Genomic DNA, 18259 nt, shown 5'->3' with positions numbered 1-18259 from the left:
TACTATTTATATACAACATGGATGTTAGTAGCTAATTATAGCAAAGAGAAGTTGTTTGTTAAAACTTTAATTGCGATGGAATTAAATGCTTAGAAAAACGGGTAAAATTTAAGCCGTCTCCCAAGATTCTTGCAGATGTACATTGCATTTTGCCTCAAATTTTATCATCTTTCTTTTTCACCCCTTATTTATATGTCAAACCTATTTTAATACTAGTACTAATATGGCTCAATTATTGCTATTAATTATTATTATACGTTGTTCTTTTTGCTTCTGCAGTTGTCTGTAAAGTTTTTAAATAGGGTTTATGCGTGGTTGTCCATCGTCACGGTTTCTTTATTTAAAATTCTCCAGTATCATACTTTTGAAGTTTTACCCAAGAAGTTGACATAACTAACAAAAAGAAAGAAAATATCTATGTTCATGTATCAATCTCATGTTGTATATGCGTAAATTTTGACCAAAGACAAACCGGTTTGTTACCAACCAAGCCTTGTTCGTAACCATTCTGGTTTTTGTTGACCGAGTGACGTGGCAATTCGAATCCCGATCTGGGCCGTCGTATATAAATCAAAATTTGTATTACACTGTTAAAATAGGGTTTCTTGTCTCACAAGTAAGGAGCCTGAAAAAATCAAAAGAATAGAGCGAGGCGTACGAAAAGAAAGCTATGGAGATCTCTACAAACGCAAAGCCAAAACCGATATTATACTACCAAGGCTGAATAAACAGTTTCTCAATCCTTAAGAAAGTGGAAGTTGGGGTTATCAGCGAGCTCAGAAGCTGATTTTGCATTCGCAAAGTCCCTTTCTTGCATGCAGCTCGAGATCTCATCGGTTTCAAAAGGGATGCTGTTGTGTTCACACAAACGGTGGAATTACTTATGAGCGTATATAAGCTCAAGATGTCTGAATAATTTTTGTAAATGATTTTAGTCAGTACCTGGAATCGTCGTCTAGCAAGAAGGAACGGCTATCTTCATCTTCATTTGTCGTTTGAAGTTTTAAGTTGGAAATCACCTGAAACCGAAATAGAATATTTTAATAGAGAGTGTCTTTATTTTCTTTTTGGTTTGTCAGAGCTCAGAGCAATGTTACCTCTTGTGATAGGTTATGATCGCCGTTGTCTTTGTCCTTGCAGAGAGTACATATTCTATACAATTGCTCAGTACTAAGAACCTGACAAACGGAGACATATTGGAAGAAGGTTAATTAAGCCTAATAGAGATAACAGAAGGCTACAACGGATTTAGGTTCTAGACTAAAGTCCTCCATGCATTCCTCAGTCTAAATAGATACATATCTTTGCACAGTTTGATTCTGAAACCTGTCATTTGTGATGTCTAGTTGTTCTGCTACTCTTTAATGGAATTGTGACATCAGAGAAGCAGAGACTTACCGAGCAAAGGTTGGTTGTAAGATCATCGTATGTAATTGTGGACTTCAGTTCTGTAATCTGAAAGAAAAAGCACATGAACATTCAGGAACGAGAAAAGAAGAGGGAGAGTCGTACACTGTCAAGAAAAGAAATAAACCAGGAGCAAGACGGCTTGTCTTGTGTGTTTCATTTCATCCCAAGAAGATCCTACGAACTGCATTCAAGAGTAGCAAGTGAAATCATGTCCTAAAAATGTTTGGTTACTACAACTTTTTTCAGGCAACTTTATACCTCTTCAGTCGCTTGGCTGCACCATGACTCTAGTTCATCTAATCCTGCCTTCACTTCTTTGCCCATGTTGACTGTGCAGTATTCTCGTTCAAGGAGAAGACTGCATGGTTCAGATAATATATCTAGTTTAATACGTCGACTGATGGTTTATCCAAGTGAAAGGTGATGTAGGGATAGAAACAATGACCTGTTGAAGAGTTGAACATTGATGTATTGGAAAGTTTGGCTGAAGATCTTCTGAACGAAAAACAGAGGAACCTGAAAGAGAACCTTTTTTGTAGGCAAATTAAGCAGTTATGTGAAGCTTACATATACAAATATTCTTACGTAGTTTTTCTTCCATGTGAAGAGATTGTAGTTCAAAAACCCAATAATGCTTTGCCAAGAGCTTGCTGGTGAATTCTCTACAGACGACTTCACTGCTTGCCCCTCTATAGATGGTGATATCTCATCAGATAACTTTTTTGGTGACTTATCTCCCACTGACATCTTTGGTGAATTCTCTACAGATGACTTCTTTGGTGAATTCTCTTCAGATGACTTCTTCGGCGAATTTTCCTCAGATGACTTAGTGGGTGAATTCTCTTCAGATGACTTCTTTGGTGAATCCTCTTCAGATGACTTCTTTGGTGAATTCTCTTCAGATGACTTAGCAGGGAGATGCTCTTCAGATGGCTTAGTCGGTGAATGCTCTTCAGATGACTTTGATGGTGAATTCACAACAGAGGATTTAGATGATGAATCCTTCAGACTCTGAATCATGAGAAGAGAGTCATTTATATTTATATGAAACAATCCTATCTTCGAAGCTAATAGATTCTCAAACTATTAGTTTATTGGTCTGGTGACCAAAGGTATACCTGGATGCAGGAAGAAAGCAGTGAAGTTACTTCTCTCTTAACATTCTCTCGGATTATTCCATACATTGTTTCAACATAGGCCGTAAGCTGCTGTTTGAAAAGTAAAGCAGGATATCTAGCATCTACTTGCTGCACCACATCGGTTGCAAGATTCGGGGAAGAGCTTGAACGAAAACCCTAAAACAGTCACATTTGTAGTAAGTTACATAAATTTTGAGCGATATGGAGGATTCAGGAATAATGATAAGAGTTCAGAGCTTGATAAGTCAAGCTACATGGACATCAAGAAAATAATTTCGTTTCCGTTTCCTTGCTACCTGTGTCATCCTTCCAAAAAATGAAGTTGGATGAGGAGGTTTTGTTGGACTTGAGCCAGTTGAGCTCTGTCTTATGCTTCTTTGAAGCAAGAATAAGAGTGTTGATGTGTTTGTTAGCCAATAAGCCAAATGATTGTCGTCCTCCTGATTCTGCATAAATAAGCGGAGGATTTTGTTAAGTTCTATCTAATACAATACAAGTCAGAGCATTTTTTTTTTGTCATCTTATCTGAGCCATGGATATGCATGCTTGTCAAGCCGCATATCCAATGGTCTCTGACTAATGACCGTAAGTAATACAAAACAAGTAAACTTCCTAACTTCTCAGGTTACCTCTATTGCAGAACCAAAAATAGGAACAATTCGATCAAAGATACTTGTTTTTTCTGCTTCAAACATCTTCCAGTGTATAAGACATTTATATATTGTAAGAGCTGCAACAGGCTTTCCATGACTAAAACCAACGTTTTTGGATACACATTTGAGAAGAACATCAACAAATTCCTGCAGCATAGAAATATGACAACCAATAAACCAGTGAAAAGAAGTATGAAACTATTAATTAGGGTAATGTTTTCGTTAGGCACATACATGGGGTTGTCGTTCAATTCGAGATCGTCTAAAAGATTCTGTCCCAAAATTTTTTGACGGTATAGGAGCAATTGGTTCCTGTAAGAATGCAAACAATATCCATCAAAGAAATTCTGTTTATAAAGAAGTGAACGTGCAAGATGTAAGTCTATCACAGATCAGTTTATCTAGTTCATCACTTACATTATGTCCATTCTCCACAGGCTGAAAGACGTAAAGGAAATAAGTCAAATCTTTTCTTCAAAAAGGTTTACACGGAAGTATGAGAAATTGTAAATTTACCGGTGGTCCTGTAAATGACACCTGGGGAGACATTTTCCGGGAAGCAGGATTAACCAGCGCTTGCTGCCGGCGAATTTGTTCTTCTGATTCCATGTCAGATACCTTTTCCTCAAGCCTAATTAAGAGAACAATAATCAAGTAACTACTTCATATGTACTAACTAAAAGATATAAAAATTAAAATTTTGGAGAAGAAAGGACGTCAAACCTTTGCATTGATGTCTTCAACTCAATTAGCTTTGTCTCTGAGTCTAAAACTTGTTTCAGCCTCTCTTCACAAAGTCTACTTGCTTCTTCGTACTTCTTTTCTGTTTCATCTATTTTCTTTTCCAAGGAACGTACCAGATCCTGATGAAAAATTATCAGAATCAAGTTAGCGATGGAGACAAAATCCACATAGTTAACAGAGAAATGCTTTATCTATGGTCTAATTCAGGTCTTTGTTTTCATCAGCAAGTTTTTTTACCCTCTCATCATCAATTGAAGCATCCTCTGTCAAACTCTCCTTTGTAGAATTGTTCCCTCTTTCATTGACTTTCTTCTCTAATGAACCTACAAGTGCCTAAGAAGTGGTTCCATTCATCAGTTCAATGGGACTAATAAACTGAAAACACTTAGTTGATCAATTTGGTTTTCTTTGGTCGTCCTACGTCTGTAGAAAGATTACCTTGAGCCGCTCATTCTCAGCTGCAAGATTGCTCACTGTCTCGTAATCAGATGAGACATTCTCCTTCAACTGCTCTGTGATATTTGAGCTTGTTTCGTCATGTTTTCTGTCTAATGCATCGATTTTCTCCTCCAAGGAACTTACCAACGCCTAAGAATATGTTATGCTTGATCAGATATATATTATCCAGAGGAAAACTCGAAAGTATGAACCTCAAATTGTGTATCAAAATCAGTATCTAGAAAAATCCTACCTTCAGCTGTTGATTTTCAGCTTCAAGTGTGATGATCGAGGACTGATCAATTACAGGAACTTCTTCTTTTATCCGCTCTTCACTTAGCTTACTTATTTCTTCATATTTTCTCTCGGATTCATCAATTTTATTATGCAGCGAACTCACCGACTCCTTTTATGGAAAGAGGATAAGACAAACAACGCCGAAGATACACGTAAAATCATAAACATGATGTTTAAACATAGACACTGCTTACCGAGGAGTAAAAAATTCAGACAGAGTTTTATGACTAACCTTAAGCTGTTCATTCTCAGCAGCAAGATCGTTACTCATCTCAAGTCCCTTCGAGAGTTCTTCAATCTCAAGTTGCATGTCTTGCAAAGCGGACTGCAAGTCTGAGATCTCCATACTTTTGGTTTCTTGAGTTTCCTTGAGCTGAAGTTTTATATCTGTTAAAGCGGACTGCAATGCTTCGATTTCTTGAGATTTGGCTTCCTCGATCTTCATCTGCACAAGTACACTGATCAGATGCCTCATACAGAACCAACAAAATGATCCAATTTTACAATGAACAATTCTTCAAAAAATCAAAGATTTTGCGTCACAGGTACTGTGTCCAGCATAATATCATTGATGAAATGATGTGTACCCTCATCTGTTTCTCAAGCTCCAAGTTTGAAGTGAGTTCTTCCACTTGATTTTCCAGCTTAGTCTTAGCATCCTGAAGTGCTCCTGTTTCTTTAGCAGCCTGAAGAAGTAAATAATAAGAAAATCTCTGCTTATATATTATCTACTGAATTGGTAATAAAAAATTGACACTAGAGAGAACAGATTTATACATTCTCCACAGAAGACCTTATAAGAAAAGAAGTTAAGATTACCATTTTTAGATTTCGCAATTCTCGGCGTGCAACTTTCACTCTCCAGCTGCACTGAGTAGTAATAGCTGCTTTCTTCGTTCTCACATAATGCTGATGACACAAACATCTTCTGATTTGACTCTGTGTAACCAGTAGGTTGCATGTCATCAATATTCAAACAAGTAGATGTATGTGATAGGTATAAAATAGGCAAAAGGAGAAACAATTTCATCAATAGGTGAGCTGAAACTTGCTTGAATAATGATTGTCGCTCTTCTCTTCTTCCTAAACTGAAGTTCAACACGGGAAGCTTTTGCTCGCATCCCTGTCTGAACTAAACAAGCAGACGTGCACAGGCTTTTATAGGCATTCTGGCAAATATAAGTCCGTGCCTGCTTTTGTATCCTCAGAGAAGCAGCTTCTCTTCGCATGGTCTCAAACCAAACACGTGCGACTTGTCCTAAATTTAGTTTGGGGAGGGAATAAGAAAGCCTGATAACATTTTTCGAAGCCAACAAATGCATACAACATATATTACCTCTACATAAGGCTTGAATTTCTGTTGAAACGGTCTGCAACAACAGAAACTTCTTGCGAGATTGATAAGTAAGGACTTTTCTCTGTATAACCCGTGCTGAATGACCAAGAACTTCAGCTCGGTGAGCATCCAGTTCTGCCATTTGACCTGCCCTAAGAAACATCTTTGTCTTCCCAATCTATGATGCAAGAAAATTATTAGTGAGGATTACATATCGAGTGATATATAAGCCGACACATAAAGCTAGAATGCATCCAGTCCCCTTATCTTGTGTTTTAGTAATCGCAAAACAAGCTACACACTATAAAGCTGAGGTGAGATTATGAAACTGCACCTGAAAACCTTTGAGGTCCACTTTTGCTAGTAGCTTTTTGCAAGCGTCAATTTCATCATAGCTTTTAACATAAATCCAGAACCAAAAAGTTGTTAAGTGATGCTAATACCAAGTCTCTTATAAAAATAAACTACGAGAATATGATAAAATGTAAGACTAATTACAGGAATTAAGTATTGGTTAAGCTACCTGCTCTTTGTAGTCTCTGGATATAAAATTTTGAACCGGGTCAAAAACTCGTTGAAAGGCTTTCTAGTAGGATATCCAGCGCAACTAATCCTAATGGCTTCCATGACTCCCTGAGATCAGATACAGGAAGTTCCACACATCATAAGAAAGCTTAATAATTTGATACAGTTGCAAAATTCAAAGGTTCTCTGAAACATTAAAAGCTTACCCCACACCTAAGTTGATGCAAAATATTAATGTTCTCAAATATTTCTGGCTTAAGAAGGTTATTTGGTTTAACACATCGTATGTAGTGTGGCTCCGTGGTGCTCAAACTCTCGAGCAAAGATTGCAGTTGTTGCTGTATTTTAGTACGTGGTGAGAACCAAAGTACAGATTATAAGCAGAATCGAGTGTAACTTAACATTAGTTCAGACCTTAAACTGAGAACCTATTGATGAGAACTTTGATGTTTTGGAGGATTCCTCAGGCAATGGTGGAAACAACGATGATACAAAAGTACAGTCTGAAGAGCTCAGGAGAGCTTGATGTTCTCCAACAACATAATCTTTGTTCTTGTCCAAAAACAGTTCTGTCTGATAAGTGACCTGGAATGAAACAAGAATACAGTCATTGGACCAAGATAATTTACATCAAGACAAGCATTACAGCAAGCAGTTCGGGTTGTGATGATCACTAACATCACCAGCATAGTGGCAAATTGTAAAGTCTGTTTGAGCCAATTTTGGCTTCCCAAAACGTTTGTGGTCTTTAAAAGTCTGGTACAACTTTTGAGAGAATGTATCATGTGTTGATCTTGGAAACATGCTGTAGAGGCAAGCAGAATCCCAATTATTTTTTATGAAGACAAAAGAGAGAAGCAAGGAACAAACATGACCTTTTAACATTACCAAGCCTCGTCTAGAAGGGCAATGATACCACCAGGTTTCTGACATGAGAAAACCACACACCAGATACTCAAACCCAATATATTAACACTAGGAATGATGAACATAAGTTCCAACATTGTAAATTGTGTGCTCCTAACCTTTTCAATAAGATCAAGGACATCCTGATTATCAATAAACTCTATGTAACTCCAGTCAATCTCTTCTTTAGTATATTCTTCTTGCTCCATCTTGAACACATGCTGTAGAGAAGAGGAAGGTATGTATAAATATTTGGTCAGCCGAGAAACAGATCAATCTAGGGTAAGTCTCAAACCTGGTTGAAATGTTGTTGCAGCTTCTCGTTTGTCAAATTTATACAAAACTGTTCGAAACTGCAAATTGTTCGTGAAAATGAGAAGACTATGTTGGAATTAACAAAATATTTATAATCAAACAGGCAAACCACAGAACTGCAAGGAACAGTCAATAGCCAGAATAACTATATTGTTCCAAATCACAAGAAAGCTCTTAGCTAAGCAACTGAAATATAACAAACCATCAGCTCTAAAACAGAGAGCATACATGTAGAAAGCAATGTAAGAATTCAATTATCAGTTCCAGAGATTTAACATGTCAGTGAAAACAAAAGCATACCGGTTAAGCACATGTTTGTCTTGAAACTCTCGAATCCATAAATCTCCAGAACACCTATAATATGTTTTGAACTTGGATCTTGGCCGATGGAATTATTGATCTTGGTCACGAGCCTGTACGAATTAAAATTAAAATCTCTTACATAGAAACCCCAAGAATATAATAAATCCTTAAAGAAACGTTCAGTTATAGTAAACCTACCAATCGAACAATTTAGAATAGACAATCTTGGCTAGTGCATCTCTTCCTAGAGCTGCACTATCAGGATCAAGAGACTTTGTAATACTTTCATCACGAGTCACCATGACCCTTTTGCACAAGGAATCTTCTAAAGCTTTCTCATCACACCTGCAACAAAGAGAAAGTCGAGGCTCTAATTCTGGCTGACCATAAAACAGTTAATCTGAGAGAAGACAGAGTAAAGAAGCATTTACATGAAAAGTTCTGCTGCCACTTTTAGATGGAACCGTGATTTCTCGTCCTTCGGTTCTGAAGCTTCTGATTCTTCACCCTTTGCAAACTCGATGTTCCCTAGATGAAGGATTGCAGCCACTACTCGGAAGATTGCATCCTATGGTAGTAGAATGTAAGAAGAGTTGTTCCCATGACTCGGCATGTAAAGTGACTAAAATAAAGTACCTGATCTTCCGAATTGATCCCAACAACGTCCATAGCTTTCCTTGAAGCTATGTATTCCTTGGAGTCATCAAGCCCATCCAATGCATAACAATTAGACTGATTTAGATAGCGAAATGTGCTTGGTTTTCCTAACTTGTACCTCTCAGTTTCCTGAAACCTCATGAAAAACACTGTTTAGTCAACACGAATCTCATGTAAGGTCCAGCATGGGACATATAGGATCTCCAAGATTTCGAGCTAACACCGCCTTAGTAGATATCAGGGCTTACCTGTTCTGGTGCAGCGCAAAGCATGTAAAAGCAATGATAGTTTCTTTCAGGGTCAGAGACTTGACAAACCCGCGACCTCTCTAGCAAATATGTCCTAATAGCAGCTCCCGAGATCCTTCCCCTATGATCAAACTGAATCTCCACAAATTTACCAAAACGACTGCAAAAAGGAATTTGTGTAAGTAGATGTACACAAAATGGAAAAATCAACAAATGTGAGACGCCCTCTCCTCCACCTTGAATTATTGTTTCTAACGGTTTTAGCATTGCCAAACGCTTCCAAAACTGGATTGGACTGCAAAACAGGAACGTCAGTCAGAGGAAAGTATGACCAGATATTACTGAAGGAAACTCACTTAGTCTATCTTTTGCAAGATTGTAGCCTTGTATTTAAGGAAATTCATTACCTCTAAAACTTGCTGCTCCACGGATCGTCCTTCACTCTCAGCTCTTCCGCCCATGTATGCAAGATATCGCATGAGCATCTTCGTGCTCTCTGTCTTGCCAGCACCGCTTTCCCCACTCACCAAGATAGCCTGACTCACTCCCTCGTTGATCATTTTCCTAAATGTTATATTAATGGTGATTGTAAGGCCCAAAAACAATGAAAAGTGCAACCATCCATAATAACACAACAGAAGAGTTACCTGTACGCAGAATCTGCAACCGCAAAAGGATGTGGACTCAACTCACCAAATGCTGTACCCTTATACTGTTTCATTGTATCACTTCCATAAAGGTGGGGCAATCTCTTAAAAGGATTCACAGCTATCAATATATTTCCTGTGTACGTCTGGATTCATCATGAAATATATTAGCTTGCAGAAACTGTGTGTAGACATGTTTAGATCACGTGATGGTGAATGTAAAACATCAAAATTTCCTTGAAAGCAAAAACTGGTATAGATAGCAGGGTGGAGCTTACATATATTTCATTAGCATTATATCGGCACTTAAGATTGAGAAGAACTCCTGGTTCATGCAAATATGCAAGCTTTGTCATGTCGTCTACCCCAAGTTCAGGGAACTCGGGGTCCTTGGGGTAGACAGCATTTACCTTTGCCACAACCTAAGAAACAAATGCATCAGAAATGTGCCTTTTTCTCACTTTCAGGGGGGGAGCATTATCTAACAAGTTATATACTAATTTTTACCGTCTTTCCCGAGCAGTTAACAGTGATATCATCAGCGTTAACTTCTTCAACTTCCCCATCAATCCAGGCATCATCTGAATCCTCCACCCAGACATGAGACCCTACAGTTACTTTGGCTGAAGCAGCCTGCGCATTAACCACATCATAAACTACACAAATCGAAACAGGTACTCCGAGAATATGAAAATCGAATTGAACAACAAAGAGCGAATGAATTTCTCAAACAAACAAAAAAAAAATCTTTCTCTCTTCAAAATTTCATTATTATTAAATCAAAATTTAAAATCAAACGACATTAAAATCGACATCACACAACAGAGAGAGAGAGAGAGAGAGAGAGAGAGAGGGACCACCAAAAAGGAGTGATTTTTATTGAAGAAACAGCAATGCGATTTAAAGAATAGAAAGCTCGTACCATAATTTACGACGGAATCTGGTCAGAAAACAATCTCGGCATCAACAAAACCCAACCCAACAGGAGGAGAAACATCAAACACAGAAAACTTTGAAATCCCAATTAACTAACAACATGGATCCATAACGAAATTGACAACGAACATTCCTCTTTCCCTCCCAACATAGAGGTTGTCTCATCAGCAGAACATAATCTGGGAAAATAGACTCATTCTTCTCTCTCTCTCTCTCCGTGTTTATTTCTTCTTTTCGTCTTCCCTCCCACCCCACCCACGGACGTTGGGAATCCAACGGAGAAGAAGAATCATGAAACATATTTCTCATTCCGAAATTACCCTCCTCATTAAACCGATCCGGTTTATTTTCAACGGATCTTAAATAGAAACAGAGTAGAAACGTCTTTCTTTGTCATTAATGGGCTTATTGTTTTCCTAATGGGAAATGGGCCAATTGTTTTCCTAATGGGCTAGACTTATGGTTTTTTTATCATTTTATTCAAAAAATCAAATTAAATTGTAGAGAGAGACTAGAGAAGAAAGGGAAACCACTTTACGCCTCCGTCTCCTCCGTTCACCTCACTCCGCTGCCTCCAATGGCGGGTTTCAGTTTTCTGAAACGCGCAGTTAGTAGCGCAACCGGAAAACTAAAGGCGACGTTGTCTCCTATTTCGGCAGCACGTAATCTCTTCACCGGAGTGGGATGTGACCAAATTTATGGTTTGTGGTATTGCTTATAAATTCGTTTTTGTATACTTGTGTTAAGAATAAATATTGCACATTGATGTTTTTGGTTAATAGAATTGGAATCTCTGAGTTCGAAGTTGGAGCTTCGAAAGGGTCGTTTTCTGTAGACTGTTCTTATTTAAGTTGTTGAATCCTTTTTTCTTAATTTTGAAACTTATTGTGTAGGTGACCCAGGAATGGTCTCTCATTCCAATCGAATAAGGTAAAAGCTCGATTTGGATCAGTTAGTATCATTTTTATTCACTAATTTACAAAAACATGGATGCAAAATCCAATTTTTCGAGCTGCATCTTATGTGTTGGTGTATTGACTCTGATTTTTTACCATACATACTTCTCCAGAAAGCACAACACCATTGGTAACCCTGGCGTGCTAACTGGTCCATTTCATCATCTTCTCAGGGTAATTTTCCATTTGGGATATAAAACTTGTAAAACATTGCTTAGAGATCTAAACAGTATAACGAATGTCAGGTACTGATTATGATCATTGAAGTAAAAAAAGTATAAGATTCTTTTTGTATACATCTCATTGTGTGTGACATGCTATTTCTCAGGTCAACCAGAAAAACAAGCCCGCCTTTTTAAGGGTCCAATCAATGAGTTATCAGTTTGTGGCTGATTCTCATGCATCTCCTAGACGTATTGTCAAAACTGAGGTACAATAGAACACACTGAGGATAGGCTTTGTGTTTGCTGTCTTAGTCTTAGTGTGCCCTCAATTAAGTTTCTCTTACAGATCTTATACATCTTGAGCAAAAAGTTTAAATTTTCATTCAGTGTCCTGTAGTATCTCTCAGTAGTTTGGTATAGTCATATAACATAACTAGTATATCTGATGATCAGATACTTTCTCTTTTCCATGTATTTTTGGTTAGTGATTTCCTGAGAATTTTGCCTTTCATTATGTATATCTCTTGCGTTATTGTCACCAATAAGATCCTTGTGATGCTTAGTTTTCATCTTGTTGTAGGATGAGCAAGATGTTTCTAAATTATCAAAGAACGAAAGCGCTGAAACTCCTAGAAAACATCAACTTGGGGAGAACGTACCCAAGAAGGATAAAATAAAGTTTCTTGTAAACAATGTAAGCAGAAATTTTTAATACATTAAGCTATTCCTTTTTGCCTTTCTAGTGGCTTGACAATGCTGAGAATTTCCAAATGCTTGTTTAAACCTTGTTTTTTTGTTCTTATTGTTCTTGCTTATCTGTTGGCTCATCTGTCCAAACCTTTATTACGATGTGAATGCAGCTTCTTGATATAGAAGATAATAAAGAGGTTGTTTATGGAGCTTTGGATGCTTGGGTTGCTTGGGAACGCAATTTCCCCATTGCTTCCCTCAAAAGAGTCATAGCTATTCTTGAAAAGGAACAGCAATGGCATCGAATGGTCCAGGTATCTATCACCCAAATGTCCTGTCTCTTTTTTTTTCTTACCTGGAAGTCATGAACCATGAATAATCAAATATCCAAGAACATATAGTTACTAAAAAGGTAGAATAGAATCTTCTAGAGTAATTCATTTAATTTCCCCTGTTTAATCATTGTAGGTGATAAAGTGGATCCTAAGTAAGGGACAAGGGAACACGATGGGGACGTATGGACAGTTGATACGGGCGTTAGATAAGGATCGCAGAGCAGAAGAGGCGCATGTTATCTGGCGAAAGAAAATTGGGAATGATCTGCATTCTGTACCTTGGCAATTATGCTTACAAATGATGCGCATATATTTCCGGAACAACATGTTACAGGAACTTGTTAAGGTTCGTTATGTTTCCCCTTGTCTCTTCACTGACCGGACATTAGATAGAAAATATTGCTCATTGATACTTAACCAGAACTAGTAAGTTATTTTGTACTGACATCAAAACCTTGTTTATTTGTATATGGGTTATGAAGCTATTTAAGGATCTGGAGAGTTATGATCGTAAGCCGCCGGGCAAACACATTGTGCAGACAGTGGCAGATGGTTATGAGCTTTTGGGAATGCTTGATGAGAAAGAAAGGGTAGTGACGAAGTATTGCAATCTACTTGTAGGTGCAGCATCTGATGGAACATCAACAAGATCTTCAAGGAAGAAAAAAAAAACAGGTAGATGACGATTTTACACACACACACACATATATATATATATATATATATCCTCAACCATCTTTAAGCCATTGATACTGAACTCATGTGCTTAAGACCTTTAGATTCTTTCGCCTGACCGCATGAGTTTTTAACTGTTTATCTTGTAATTTCAGAACTTAGGAATCCTGAAGCAACCACAGAAGACGTAATAGATGCAGTAAATGCTGAGTTACAGGAAGAGCTAAAAGTAAATGTGGATACAAACCAAGATTCAGAAGGTGCCACTGAGAAACGATCCGAACATGAAGCATAAGTTGTAGTATTTAAAATATAAATGTCTCTACTTGATGGATTGTAACGTTTAGAGTTCAAGGTATGAGTGCGTCACTAGTATTACCAAGACATAGGGCTCTAGCCTCTAGGTATGCTTAAAATCGTGTTAAACCGTAACCGAACCAGATCACATTTGATTTTTTCGAAATTGGACAATGAATATACAATACGTCACATATGACATAACTAGACTAACTAAACATAACCACCATTCAGATTGGTTTAGTCTCAATTCCTAAATTCTTAAAGAGTGATTCGGTACGGTTTGAATCGGTTAGATTAAATTGGACCCCTACCAAAACTAAAATCTCCGGTTACATTGGGTTTTAATTGAAAAAAAAAAAAAAAAAGTTTCGAATTTTAGGGATTGCGGGAGATCGTTACGACGCGTTGAGCAGTGTGTCTGCGAAGCCGGAGGTGAGCTAACGAACGTATTGAGCCTTCGAAATACAAAGATGCTTCGATTCCAGATCAAGTGTGAATGGGATATTTCGGGATGGGGTGATTCGCGCACACCAAATGGAATGGGTATCGAATGGGGAAGACCGAAGTGGAAAGGTTCTGGAGAAATCAATCGGACCTCCAAGGCCAAAGTCACCTTCCGATTTAGGTAAAACGTTGAAATTAGAGAGATTAAAGTAGTCGTTATTTTCCGAAAACTGAATGAGTTACTATAATTTTTGTAAACCTGATTAGAAGTTTATGGGCACAATGACGTACTTCTCATCAACACTATGAATTCCATTTTAAGAAATTTTTCTCATTTTAGATACAATTTCCCAGTTTTAGAGCACTCTCTCTCACCTTTACGACTAGAGAGTTCAAACCCCATCACCTCTTTTACCCATCACCTCTTTAATAAAATCAGCATTGCTTTATCACTCATTTATAGTGGACAGTGGACTCGTTTTGGTAGATAGCTTTGCGTCCAATTTACTAATCTCTGCTTTCGTTTCGTATTGAAATTGAGAAATTTTATTGGATTATATGTTTGACTTTAAGAACCTCTTGTCTTGTCAATCACTTTCTCTTGTTTTTGTTGCACTTCCTGAAATCAATTTCGCAACTGGTTTATTTCTTTATAAATTCCTGCCAATACTTGAGCTCTTCTTCATGCAGCTACTAACTCTTGTCTGCTGATATATACTACTCTTTTTTAATTAGTTTGGGAAGAGAATGGCGGGTGACGATTTGGTGTTTGCTGTTAATGGAGAGAAATTTGAAGTCTTGTCAGTTAATCCTTCTACCACTTTACTCGAGTTCTTGCGCTCCAACACTTGCTTTAAGAGTGTCAAGCTCAGCTGTGGTGAAGGTATTACTACACACACACTGTTCTTTTTCCAATGAATATCGATAGCTTCTCGTGCTTTTATTTGGTTTATATGCATTTCTCTGCTTAACTCTGAACTTCATATCTAGACCTGGATGATTACCACTTTTGTCTCCACAAAAAGCAAAAGTCATGAATTTAATGTTTGAATCTGTATGCGTTTCTCCAGATCGTTAAAATCTATGTTTACGTAATCCTTCCTTTTCAGACTTATGTTTTGGTTTTATGCCACTCATATTTACGTGAATTCAACCACTTGTCTTAGAAGTGTCTAGTAAACTGCGATGAGGCTAGGAACATGTTTTTTTTTTTTCCTTGTTGAATATTTCTATGTTCTTTTTTTGCCTGTCCGGAATTTTCAGTGTTTGTATCTCTCATTGAATCAATTATATTTTTCATGCAGGGGGTTGTGGTGCTTGCATCGTGATTCTATCAAAATATGATCCTGTGTTAGACCACGTCGAGGAATATTCTATAAACTCTTGCCTGACCCTTCTTTGCAGCATAAATGGGTGTTCCATAACCACATCCGAGGGACTCGGGAACACAAAAAAAGGGTTCCACCCAATTCACAAGAGATTTGCGGGGTTTCATGCCTCTCAATGTGGTTTCTGTACCCCGGGGATGTGCATCTCTCTCTACTCCGCTCTTTCAAACGCCCATAACTCCAAAAGCTCACAATCTTCTCCAGATTGCCTTACTGCTCTTGCAGCAGAAAAGTCCATTGCTGGAAATCTTTGTCGCTGCACCGGGTATCGTCCCATTGCTGATGCTTGCAAGAGTTTTGCTGCTGATGTCGATATAGAGGATTTGGGTTTCAACTCTTTTTGGAGGAAAGGTGAAAGCAGAGAAGAGATGTTTAAGAAATTGCCTCCTTACAACCCTGATAAAGATCTTGTCACTTTTCCAGACTTCTTGAAGGAAAAGATAAAGTGTCAACATAATGTTTTGGATCAGACAAGGTATCATTGGATCACTCCTGTTAGCGTTGCAGAGCTTCAGGAAATATTGGCAACAACCAACCCCGGCGGTGATAGAGGTTTGCTAAAATTAGTTGTTGGCAACACGGGAACAGGTTACTACAAAGAAGAGAAACAATATGCTAGATATATTGATATTAGCCACATTCCAGAGATGTCAATGATCAAGAAAGATGACAGAGGAATTGAAATTGGAGCAGTTGTTACCATATCTAAAGTTATTGATGCTTTGATGGAGGAAAATTCATCTGCTTATGTTTTCAAGAAAATAGGTGTCCACATGGAGAAGGTGGCCAACCATTTTATCAGAAACTCAGGGAGTATCGGTGGTAATCTAGTGATGGCACAGAGCAAAAAATTTCCTTCCGACATAACCACACTTTTGCTCGCTGCAGATGCGTCTGTGTATATGATAAATGCAGGGAGACACGAGAAGCTTAGGATGGGAGAGTATCTTGTGGCGCCTCCAATATTAGACACTAAAACTGTTCTTTTAAAGGTTCATATTCCTAGCTGGATTGCTTCTTCCACAACTGGTTTGCTTTTTGAAACCTATCGAGCTGCACTTCGCCCTATTGGAAGTGCATTGCCTTATATCAACGCTGCTTTCTTAGCAGTAGTCTCTCGCGATGCATCATCAAGAGGCATCATTGTGGATAAATGCCGGTTGGCATTTGGTTCTTATGGTGGGTATCATTCCATCAGGGCGAGGGAAGTTGAAGATTTCTTGACGGGTAAAATACTCAGCCACAGTGTTTTGTATGAAGCTGTGAGGTTACTTAAAGGGATCATAGTGCCCAGCATAGAGACCTCATACCCTGAGTATAAGAAAAGCTTGGCCGTTGGGTTTCTCTTTGATTTTCTCTATCCTCTGATCGAGAGTGGCTGTTGGGATTCAGAAAGAAAACATATTGATGGACACGTCGATCCAACAATATGTCCACCTTTGCTGTCATCTGCACAGCAGGTGTTTGAAAGTAAAAAATATCACCCTGTTGGTGAAGCCATTATCAAATTTGGAGCTGAAATGCAGGCTTCTGGTTAGTACTATTATGTTCCTTTGATCGTTTTTAAATGACCTTATAGTACTATGGTGAAAAGGGTCAAGCAGAAATGCTTTTAGATCTTTAGTCACCATGTTTATTAGACAAACAACATAAGAACTTACATGACTGCCTGTCTTTTCAGGTGAAGCTGTTTACGTTGATGATATTCCATCCTTACCCCATTGTCTACATGGAGCATTCATTTATAGCACAAAGCCATTGGCTCGGATAAAGAAAGTTGGTTTTGGAGGGAATGTGGCACCACTTGGAGTTTTGGCAGTTATTACTTTCAAGGATATTCCTCAACTAGGGCAAAACGTTGGTTACATTTCTATGTTTGGCACAGGGCTTCTATTTGCAGATGAAGTTACTATATCTGCCGGACAAATAATTGCTCTTGTGGTAAGTCCAATTTTTACCGTCTTCTTTTGTATTATAGTAAAAGGTCCAACGAGAATAAAAAATACAGGATGCATATACATACTTGCATGATAAAAGGAATTTAAATAGTTTAATTCTGAAAACTAAACTCTCCTTTCGATATGGGGTCTGAATCAATAGCTCCATTTTCATAGTTTGTGCTGTTTGGTTTACTCAGCTTCATGGGATGCTTAATCAAGTTCCTTCAACATATTTGTCCATTTTTGGTGAACTATCACTATCAGGTTGCAGACACACAAAAACATGCAGATATGGCAGCAAATCTTGCAGTAGTTGAGTACGATTCAAAGAATATAGGAACACCAGTATTATCTGTGGAGGATGCAGTCAAAAGGTCCAGCCTGTTTGAGGTTCCTCCCAAATATCACCCCGAACCCGTTGGCGACGTTTCAAAAGGAATGGCTGAAGCTGATCGCAAGATACGCTCAGTAGAAGTATTGGAACTCCTTTCTTATCTCTTGATCTCGATCTATTCAAAATTGTTTTCTAATAGATTCTTACACTCATGTGTCCTGTTGACTACGGTTATGCAGTTGAGACTCGGGTCACAGTACTTCTTCTATATGGAGACACAAACGACACTTGCCTTGCCAGACGAAGGCAATTGTCTAGTGGTTTACAGTTCAACACAAGCCCCCGAGTACACACAATCAGTGATTGCTACATGTCTTGGCATCCCAGAGCATAACGTGCGAGTCATCACCAGAAGAGTCGGAGGTGGCTTTGGTGGAAAAGCTATTAAATCTATGCCTGTAAGTAATATTTTGATCTCT

The 18259-nt window shown here is 38.1% G+C and overlaps 3 protein-coding genes across 4 annotated transcripts in view; 2 read left to right on the top strand and 1 right to left on the bottom strand.

The window, feature by feature from the left end:
• On the bottom strand, window positions 565–10792 carry LOC104738983 (myosin-7-like). Its single transcript, XM_010459212.1, has 42 exons — window positions 10541–10792; window positions 10126–10251; window positions 9897–10040; window positions 9619–9764; window positions 9379–9535; window positions 9208–9266; window positions 8972–9131; window positions 8703–8852; window positions 8498–8634; window positions 8265–8411; window positions 8075–8176; window positions 7744–7801; window positions 7568–7669; window positions 7431–7468; window positions 7221–7347; window positions 6957–7127; window positions 6749–6880; window positions 6541–6650; window positions 6352–6412; window positions 6018–6195; window positions 5734–5939; window positions 5501–5620; window positions 5269–5367; window positions 4914–5126; window positions 4638–4790; window positions 4385–4534; window positions 4184–4279; window positions 3926–4065; window positions 3719–3833; window positions 3620–3640; window positions 3437–3514; window positions 3179–3349; window positions 2846–2995; window positions 2529–2705; window positions 1996–2421; window positions 1856–1926; window positions 1669–1768; window positions 1535–1591; window positions 1399–1455; window positions 1098–1178; window positions 943–1019; window positions 565–851 (listed from the first exon to the last, which is right to left on the bottom strand). Exons 1-42 carry the CDS (start codon window positions 10541–10543, stop codon window positions 737–739), a joined length of 5181 nt encoding a protein of 1726 aa, XP_010457514.1. The 5' UTR covers window positions 10544–10792; the 3' UTR covers window positions 565–736.
• LOC104738982 (pentatricopeptide repeat-containing protein At4g18975, chloroplastic-like) lies at window positions 11057–13858 on the top strand. Of its 2 annotated transcripts, none has more exons than XM_010459211.1 (9): window positions 11057–11262; window positions 11448–11484; window positions 11624–11684; window positions 11839–11940; window positions 12255–12368; window positions 12535–12678; window positions 12833–13045; window positions 13182–13374; window positions 13530–13858. In XM_010459211.1, exons 1-9 carry the CDS (start codon window positions 11253–11255, stop codon window positions 13667–13669), a joined length of 1014 nt encoding a protein of 337 aa, XP_010457513.1. In that variant the 5' UTR covers window positions 11057–11252; the 3' UTR covers window positions 13670–13858. The 2 variants fall into 2 exon arrangements, with proteins under 2 accessions (XP_010457513.1, XP_010457512.1); XM_010459210.1 differs by having other exon boundaries at window positions 11061–11255.
• The window catches only part of LOC104738981 (benzaldehyde dehydrogenase (NAD(+))), a 7876-nt gene continuing 3704 nt past the window's right edge, over window positions 14088–18259 (top strand). Inside the window, exons 1-6 of the mRNA XM_010459209.2 lie at window positions 14088–14299; window positions 14854–15001; window positions 15423–17039; window positions 17188–17447; window positions 17711–17920; window positions 18020–18238. Of these exons, the coding sequence (XP_010457511.1) occupies window positions 14866–15001; window positions 15423–17039; window positions 17188–17447; window positions 17711–17920; window positions 18020–18238 (2442 nt within the window). The 5' untranslated portion in view covers window positions 14088–14299; window positions 14854–14865. The remainder of the gene's footprint in view (window positions 14300–14853; window positions 15002–15422; window positions 17040–17187; window positions 17448–17710; window positions 17921–18019; window positions 18239–18259) is intronic.

Source organism: Camelina sativa, chromosome 14 (genome assembly GCF_000633955.1).
Source record: "Camelina sativa cultivar DH55 chromosome 14, Cs, whole genome shotgun sequence".
NCBI classification, from domain to species: Eukaryota; Viridiplantae; Streptophyta; class Magnoliopsida; order Brassicales; family Brassicaceae; genus Camelina; species Camelina sativa.
Note: the sequence above shows the minus strand (reverse complement) of the source record. Positions and strands in the feature narration are given on the sequence as shown.

What these genes read in the sequence shown, in the direction of transcription:
- LOC104738983 (XM_010459212.1), bottom strand. An exon ending in CTTCAATTGATGATGAGAGG is followed by an intron (nt 4,066 to 4,183) that starts GTAAAAAAACTT and finishes ATTTTTCATCAG; the next exon opens with GATCTGGTACGTTCCTTGGA. An exon ending in TCACATGGAAGAAAAACTAC is followed by an intron (nt 1,927 to 1,995) that starts GTAAGAATATTT and finishes GTTCTCTTTCAG; the next exon opens with GTTCCTCTGTTTTTCGTTCA.
- LOC104738982 (XM_010459210.1), top strand. Translation starts at nt 11,132, where the DNA reads ATGGCGGGTTTCAGTTTTCTGAAACGCGCAGTTAGTAGCGCAACCGGA. An exon ending in GGGATGTGACCAAATTTATG is followed by an intron (nt 11,256 to 11,447) that starts GTTTGTGGTATT and finishes CTTATTGTGTAG; the next exon opens with GTGACCCAGGAATGGTCTCT. An exon ending in AATGGCATCGAATGGTCCAG is followed by an intron (nt 12,679 to 12,832) that starts GTATCTATCACC and finishes TAATCATTGTAG; the next exon opens with GTGATAAAGTGGATCCTAAG.